The following is a 7,333-nucleotide window of genomic DNA, read 5'->3' on the forward strand; positions in this document are numbered from 1 at the left end:
CCCTCCCGGAGCCTCCCGGTGCCTGATCCTTGCCGGTGCCTCCTGCCGGGGAGGGGCGGGGGGAGGCGGGGGGTCCCCGCCATGGACCCCCGGCCCCTCAACGAGTCGCTGCAGGAGATGCTCTGCCGCTCCGGGAACGGCACCGGGAACGGACCCGGCACCGGCAACGGGACCAACGGCTCGGTCTGCGACCTCCTCCGCAGGGGCCTCCGCGGGCCCCCGGCGCCCAGAGGTGAGAGCGGAGGCGGGGGGTGAGGAGCGGGATGGAGCCGGGAAAGGACCCCCTTGGTGCCTGGCCCTGCGCCCCCCGGCACGCCAGCACCCCGCTTCGCCCCGCCGTGCCCCCGCTGCCCGCCGCCCTGCGCTCCGGTTCTCCCGGCCCCTGCCCGGTGCCGCCCCCCGCCCCTCACCGCACCCATCATCCCCGATCCCGGGCGGGGGCTCGGTGGCCCCGGCAGTGCCCGGTGATCCCGATGCGGATCTCGGCGCTGCATGGGGGGAACACGCCGGGCTGCGCCGGCGGCAGCAGGAGGGCGGAGGAGACTCCGACAGGGACGACACGGACACAGTCACCGCCCGCCCCGCACCCCTGTCCCACTGCCGGGGCTGGGACCCCCAAGTGGACCCTCGACTGGGACGCCCCCATCTGCCCCACCACCAGAGCCAAGACTCCTAACCCCATCCCACCCCCCGGCTGGGGCCCCTGATCCGGCTTGTCACTCTGCTCTCTGGGCTGGACGTCCCCGGTCCCCGCGCCGCCAGGGGAGCCGTGGCTCAGCACCGAGGGGAAGGGTGGGCAGGATGGGAGCACTCACCTGGATGAGGGTCCCTCAGCCTCACGGAACTGAGCCGAGGTACGTGGGGTTCGCCCCAAATCCCGGCGGTTGCCACACGGGGGGTAACGATGCACTCGTCTCGTGTGTCTCCACCGAGCCCGCGCCGGTCACGCTGGAGCCCCGGCGTCCCGGCGCCTGGGCCTGTGCTGGGGGGCCTTTGGGGTACCTTTGGGGGGCCACCGGGCTACCCTTGGGGTGCCGTGGGAGTGTCTCCATGGTGGCCTCGGGAGTGCTTTCAGAGTGTCTCTGGGGTGTGCCCAGGGTCCCAAAGCAGCTGTCCTGCTGCCCACAGAGCTGGACGTGGCGGTGCGCGTGGTGCTGTACGTGCTGATCTTCGTGCTGAGCGTTGGGGGCAATGCGCTGGTGGTGGCCGTGCTGGCGCTGAACCGGCGACTGCGCACTGTCACCAACTGCTTCCTGCTGTCCCTGGCACTGAGTGACCTGCTCCTGGCACTGTGCTGCATGCCCTTCACCCTGCTGCCCGGCCTCATGGGCGCCTTCATCTTCGGCGACGTCGTCTGCAAGCTCGTCGCCTATCTCATGGGTAGGGTGGGGCACAGCGGGGCCACCTCATCCCTGCCCAGTTGGCACATGGGGGCACGGGGAGGGGGCTCGTCCCTACCCCGTGGATGTGTGGGGGGCTTATCCCTACCCCATGGGTACGTGGAATACATACAGCGGGAGGCTTCAGGAGGAGGTGGGGGCCTGCAGCGTCACACCACGGCCACTGACGCGCCCTGCTACCCGCAGGGGTCTCGGTGGCCGTGTCCACCTTCAGCCTGGTGGCCATTGCCATCGAGCGCTACAGTGCCATCTGCAACCCGCTGCAGTCGCGCGCCTGGCAGACGCGGTCCCACGCCTGCCGTGTCATCGCGGGCACCTGGGCCCTGGCAGCGCTGCTGATGCTGCCCTACGCCGTGTACAGCACCACGCGGCCCACGGCCCCCCGCCCGCCCCCCGCCCAGTGCACGCACCACTGGCCCAGCGAGCGTGTCCGGCAGGTCTGGTGAGTCCTGGGGAGGGAGGGGGAACACGGCGGTGAGGGGATGCCGAATGACGGGGGCCACCTGTCCCAGGTACGTCCTGCTGCTTCTTGTCCTCTTCTTCATCCCGGGCGTGGTGATGACGGTGGCGTACGGGCTCATCTCCCGTGAGCTCTACCGTGGCATCCGCTTCGAGCTGGACATCAAGAGGGAGGTGGCAGGTGAGGGGATGGGGGTGATGCTGGGGGCGATGCTTGGTACGACTCCTGTGTGGGTAGAGTACCCGCCCCTGGAGGAGAGGCAGGGCTGAGTCCTCACCCCTGCTCCCCACAGTGCTGTGTTCCTCAGGGACACCCCCCTTTCCTGGGGACCTCCTTGTAGCCTTGGGGTGCAGCACGTCCCCATGGTGCCATGGCCATTTCCATGTGCTCCTGGAGGATGCTGCTATGGTGTTGGGGTGCAGCGTGCCCCTACAGTGCCGTGACCATGCCTCCTCGTTCCACAGCCCAGCGCGGTACTGGGGGGGACCCAGCTCCCACCTGCGATGAGGGTGACGGCTGCTACCTGCAGCTGTCACGTCCGGGTGCAGCGTTGGAGCTGCGGGCGCTGGGGGCGGCTGCGCAGCAGGACCGGGCACGCATCAACAGCTCGGGGGCCCAGCTGGCGGCCAAGCGGCGCGTGATCCGCATGCTGGTGGTCATCGTGGCCATGTTTTTCCTCTGCTGGCTGCCCATCTTCGCCGCCAACACCTGGCGTGCCTTTGCCCCGCGGGCAGCCCAGCGGGCACTCTCGGGGACCCCCATCGCCTTCATCCACCTGCTCTCCTACACCTCGGCCTGCACCAACCCCCTCATCTACTGCTTCATGAACCGCCGCTTCCGCAAGGCCTTTGGGGCCACCTGCGCAGGCTGGGGGTGCCGCCGTACCTGCCCCCGCCGCCCCCCCGAGGACGAGCCCCCCATGGCCAGTGCCTCGCTCTCCAAGTTCAGCTACACCACCGTCAGCAGCCTGGGACCCCCCTGAGCCGGCATCCCTGAGCCAGAACCCCCCTGAGCCCTCCAACACCAGTGCCTGGGGCCCACATGAGCTGGACCCCCACAAGCCCCCCCCCATGGCTTTTTCTCTCTAAGTTCAGCTACACCATCCACAGCAGCCCGGGATCCCTGACCTAGACCCCCTTAGGTCCCCTAGCACCAGTGTCTGGGACCCACTCCCCGAGCTGGACACCTGCAGCAGGACCCCCCCCGAGCATGAACCCCTGCCCTGCCAGCACCCCCCGTGCCCCTCTCTGGTGCACCCCCAGTCTCCTTCCCTCCCAGGACAGCCTTGCCCACCATGCCCCGCTCAATCCCAGCGCCCCCGGGTCCCGGCTGGGTGGGGGCGAGGGGCGGGCGGGAGGAGCCCTGGGGCTGGGCAGGTCGGAGGCTGAGGGAGGTCGAGGCACCCCCAGCCCAGCTCAGCCCGGGGTCTCCCCGCGCTGCTCCCCGGCTACGGTCACAATAAACTGACCCCGTGCCCACCTGCGCCGCTGCTCCCAGCGCTCCTGCCCCGCCGGCACGGAGGCTCCGCGGGGCAGCCCCGGGCGGGACGCGGGGTCGGCGCCGCGCGAAGCTCGGGGGTCTGCGGGCTGGGGCACTCCGCTGCGGGGACTGCTGAGCCCGGCGGATGGGACCCCCGGGCCCGGTGCACCCGATGCCGCCCCGGGGCTGTGACCGTACGAAGGGGAGGGGGACCCGCGGGGAGGGGAACCCCAGGGAACACGGCCGTCCCCAGGACTCCATCTCCCATCGTGCCTCGCGCGCTTACGTAGGCCCGGCTCCCTCATTTGCATGCGGCTCCCCGCCCCAGGTGGCCACGCCCCATCCCGCTCAGTCCCGCGTACATTGGTCACGCCCCCTCCTCGGCCACGCCCCCGCCGCGCTCGGCCGCGGTACGGGGGGCGGGGCCTGTCCACAGCCCCGCCCGACTTTGGCCCCGCCTCTTTTGCTGTCTTGCCCCGCCCCCTCCCCTAAAGGCGGGCGCTCGGCCCCGGCCCCGCCCCGGCCCCGCCCCTCCCTCGGCGATGGCCGCCGGGGTCCGGGCCCCGCCGGGCCCGATGGCGCTGCCACCGCTGCCACCGCTGCCACCGCTGCCACCGCTGCCACCGCGGCCACTGCGGCCACTGCGGCCACTGCGGCCACTGCGGCCACTGCTGCCGCTGGCCCTGGCTGTGCTGTCGCTGCTGTCGCTGCTGTCGCTGCCGGTGTCGGCGGGGTCGCCGTCCGGCCCCGAGGAGCAGCTGGTGGCGGCGGCGCCGCGCTGGGGCTGGCGGAACGTGTCGTGCCCGGCCTGCCGGGTGCTCTTCGGGGCGCTGGACCTGGCGCTGCAGGTGGGCACGGGGGATCGCGGAGTGCCGGGACACGGGGGGCACCGGGGGAACACCGGGCGAGGAACGGGAATGGGCGGACACCGGGACAGCAGGACGGGAAGAGCGGGGGCGACAGAAATGGGACAGGAACGGGGACAGAGGGGACGGGACAGGACGGGGACAGGACAGAGACAGGCCGGGCCAGTCCCTCGTGACGGGCCAGGGCAGGTCGGGGCTTGTGACAGACGCAAGACCAGGCTGGGAATGGGGACAGGGACGGGCGGGGACGGGGAGAATGACAGGCAGGGACGGCTGAAAGAGGAACGGGGACGGGCGGGGTCACGCCAGCGGCTCCGCTTGGGGGAGCGGGGACGGGCTGGGACGGGAACGGGAGCGGGGACATGGACAGGCTGGGACGGGGCGGTGAATCCACCTCAGAGGACGGGAACAGGCTGCGGTGGGGGCGGGAAGGGAGGACGGAACCGGACTGGGGAAGATAGGGGCTGGGGGACCGTGTAGGTCACTTCTGGCCTCGGGATATGCAGCTGGGTGGGCCGAGGTGGCCGGCGGGTGTGGGACAGTGACAGCAGCCAGGGGTCCATCCCGGGGAGCTGCTGGCTGCGGCACGGTGATGGCAGCGGGGGTGCCGTGCCCATGCCGGGGGTGCCGTGCCCATGCCGGGGGTGCCGTGCCCATGCCGGGGGTGCCGTGCCCATGCCGGGGGTGCTGTGCCCATGCCGGGGGTGCTGTGCCCATGCCGGGGGTGCCGACGGGCACAGACCAGCGGCAGCAGAGTTCAGTGCGTAGGGTCTGTCCTGGGGAGCTGATGGGCGGAGGGCAGCGAGGATAGCAAGAGGTGTGGGGTGCCGAGACCATGCCGAATGTCCATCCCCCTGCAGCTGGAGCCGAATGTGGCCCGCGTGGGGCGCGTGGCGTCGCGGCTGTGCCAGGAGCTGCGGCTGGCGCGGCCGCCCGTGTGCCGCCAGGCCGTCCAGCTCTTCCAGGGCGATGTGGTGGCGGCCTGGGCACGCTCCGTGCTGCGCCCGCCCGAGGCCTGCGGGCTCTTGCTGGGCCCCCGCTGCGGCCACTGGGACATCCTGGGTGCCTGGAACCTGTCCCTGCCCGCCGCCCCCAAGCCACCAGTGCGTCCCCCCGCGCCGCCACCGCCTGGAGCGCCCACCGCCCGCATCCTGTTCCTCACGGACCTGCACTGGGACCGTCAGTACGTGCCGGGCAGTGCCGCTGCCTGCCCTGACCCGCTGTGCTGCCGCGGGGCCCTCCGCGAGGGGCCGGGGGCTGCGGGGTTCTGGGGCACCTACAGCAAGTGTGACCTTCCCCTGCACACCATCGACACGCTGCTGGCCCAGCTCCCCGGCAGCGCGGGTCACACCGCTGACAACACCGCTGACAACACCGCTAACGGCACCGGCGGCTTCGCGGCAGCCTACTGGACCGGGGACATCCCTGCGCACGACGTGTGGCAGCAGAGCCGCGGGGACCAGCTGCGGGCGCTGCGCACCGTGACGGCCCTGCTGAGAGCTCGCCTTGGGGGGCTGCGCGTCTTCCCAGCCGTGGGCAACCACGAGGCCACACCAGTGAACGCCTTTCCCCCGCCCTACGTGCACGGGAACCGGTCGGCCGCATGGCTGTACAACGCCATGGCCGAGGCCTGGCAGGACTGGCTGCCCCCCGCCGCCCTGCACACCCTGCGGTGGGCACGGGGCACGGCTGGGGGTGGGGGCTTCCAGTCTGTTGAGGGTGCAGGGATGGGGAGCTTGAGGACTGCAGGGGTGGGAGGGCACAGGGATGGGGGTTCTGTGCTACTGGGGGGCTGGGTCTGTGGCACGTGGTGTACCAGGGATCAGGGGACACGGGGCTGGGGGCTCCAGGCTGTCAGGTGTGCTGGGGTAGGGCAGCTGCAGTAGCACAGACTGGGGTCTCAGAGCTGGGGACTCCGGGCTGCTGGGGGCTCAGGACTAGCAGCACACAGAGCAGTCTCCATGCTGGAGGAGCAGTGGGGGTACCAGGCTAGCCGGGGCTGGGTGCAGATGTCTCAGTTTCGTGGGACAGAGGTGCAAGAAGGAGGGTCATGGCTGGTTGGGGTAACAAAAAGGGCTGTGGGGTAACAGGGGCTCCAGGCTGGGGTGGGCAGTGTGGATGGCAGAGTGCTGTGGGTCTATGGCATGGGTGCAGAGTCTGTGGATCAGGGGATGCAGCACTGACCCCCCTTTTCCACACAGGGCTGGCGGGTTCTACACAGCACAGGTCTGGCCTGGGCTGCGCCTCGTGTCCCTCAACATGAACTTCTGCTCCCAGGCCAACTTCTGGCTCCTCATCAATGCCACTGACCCTGCAGGGCAGCTTCAGTGGCTCATGGGGGTCTTGGCAGATGCTGAACGTGATGGGGAGAAGGTGTGAGGGGGTTCTGGGGGGACATGGGGGGTCCTGGTACACCCTGGGCAAACGCCCAGCCCTGGCTCCCTGCCCACAGGTGCACATCATCGGGCACATCCCCCCAGCCCACTGCCTGCGCAGCTGGAGCTGGAACTACTACCGCATCGTCAACAGGTCAGTGCCTGACCCCCTGCCCAGACCCCCACACCGTGTGCCAGAGCCCTGACCGTGTGCCCCACCCCACATGCCAAACCCCCATTCTGTGCCCTGGCCTCTAATCCCATGTACTGGGCCCCTGCCATGTCCATGTGCCCTCGACCCCCACACCAAAACCCCCCCCACCCCAGAAGCCAGAGCTTGGCTCCACATCCTGAACTCACATCCCACATGTGGTCCCCCTGCCCTACCCAACAGGTCCCTGCCCCATATGCTGGACCCCTATACCAGACCTCCACCCCACACCCTAGACTCTCACTCCATGTGTCATCTCATGCACCAGACTGCCCACCCCGTGTATCCTGGACCCCCAACCCATATACCAGACCCCAGGGTGAGGGGTCTGGGGGTTGGGATACCACCCGCCACTCACCCCACTGTGGCAGGTTTGAGGGCACCATCGCAGCCCAGTTCTTCGGGCACACACACCTGGATGAGTTCGAGTTGTTCTACGATGAGGAGACGCTGTCACGTCCCGTCTCCATTGCCTTCGTCGCACCAAGCGTCACCACCTACATCAACCTCAATCCTGGTGTGCCCCAAACCCCTGCCACGTG

General features: G+C 70.1%; 2 protein-coding genes across 2 annotated transcripts in view; both read left to right on the forward strand.

Annotated features, from left to right (window-relative positions):
- The first annotated feature begins 23 nt into the window (after window positions 1-23).
- CCKBR (cholecystokinin B receptor) lies at window positions 24-3,823 on the forward strand. The gene is made up of 5 exons (XM_015616541.3): window positions 24-232; window positions 1,129-1,380; window positions 1,587-1,842; window positions 1,913-2,040; window positions 2,325-3,823. The coding sequence occupies exons 1-5, from the start codon at window positions 82-84 to the stop codon at window positions 2,840-2,842; spliced, it is 1,305 nt and encodes a 434-aa protein (XP_015472027.1). The 5' UTR covers window positions 24-81; the 3' UTR covers window positions 2,843-3,823.
- A 46-nt stretch (window positions 3,824-3,869) lies between these two features.
- Window positions 3,870-7,333, forward strand: part of SMPD1 (sphingomyelin phosphodiesterase 1) — a 4,669-nt gene continuing 1,205 nt past the window's right edge. Inside the window, exons 1-5 of the mRNA XM_015615396.1 lie at window positions 3,870-4,187; window positions 5,066-5,877; window positions 6,407-6,578; window positions 6,658-6,734; window positions 7,163-7,308. Coding sequence (XP_015470882.1) covers window positions 3,882-4,187; window positions 5,066-5,877; window positions 6,407-6,578; window positions 6,658-6,734; window positions 7,163-7,308 — 1,513 coding nt within the window. The 5' untranslated portion in view covers window positions 3,870-3,881. The remainder of the gene's footprint in view (window positions 4,188-5,065; window positions 5,878-6,406; window positions 6,579-6,657; window positions 6,735-7,162; window positions 7,309-7,333) is intronic.

Source organism: Parus major, chromosome 1, assembly GCF_001522545.3.
Source record: "Parus major isolate Abel chromosome 1, Parus_major1.1, whole genome shotgun sequence".
Lineage (NCBI taxonomy): Eukaryota > Metazoa > Chordata > Aves > Passeriformes > Paridae > Parus > Parus major.

Coding starts and splice junctions, on each gene's coding strand:
- CCKBR (XM_015616541.3), top strand. CDS start 82: ATGGACCCCCGGCCCCTCAACGAGTCGCTGCAGGAGATGCTCTGCCGC. Junction 233..1,128: donor CGGGCCCCCGGCGCCCAGAG/GTGAGAGCGGAG, acceptor TGCTGCCCACAG/AGCTGGACGTGGCGGTGCGC. Junction 1,843..1,912: donor GAGCGTGTCCGGCAGGTCTG/GTGAGTCCTGGG, acceptor CACCTGTCCCAG/GTACGTCCTGCTGCTTCTTG.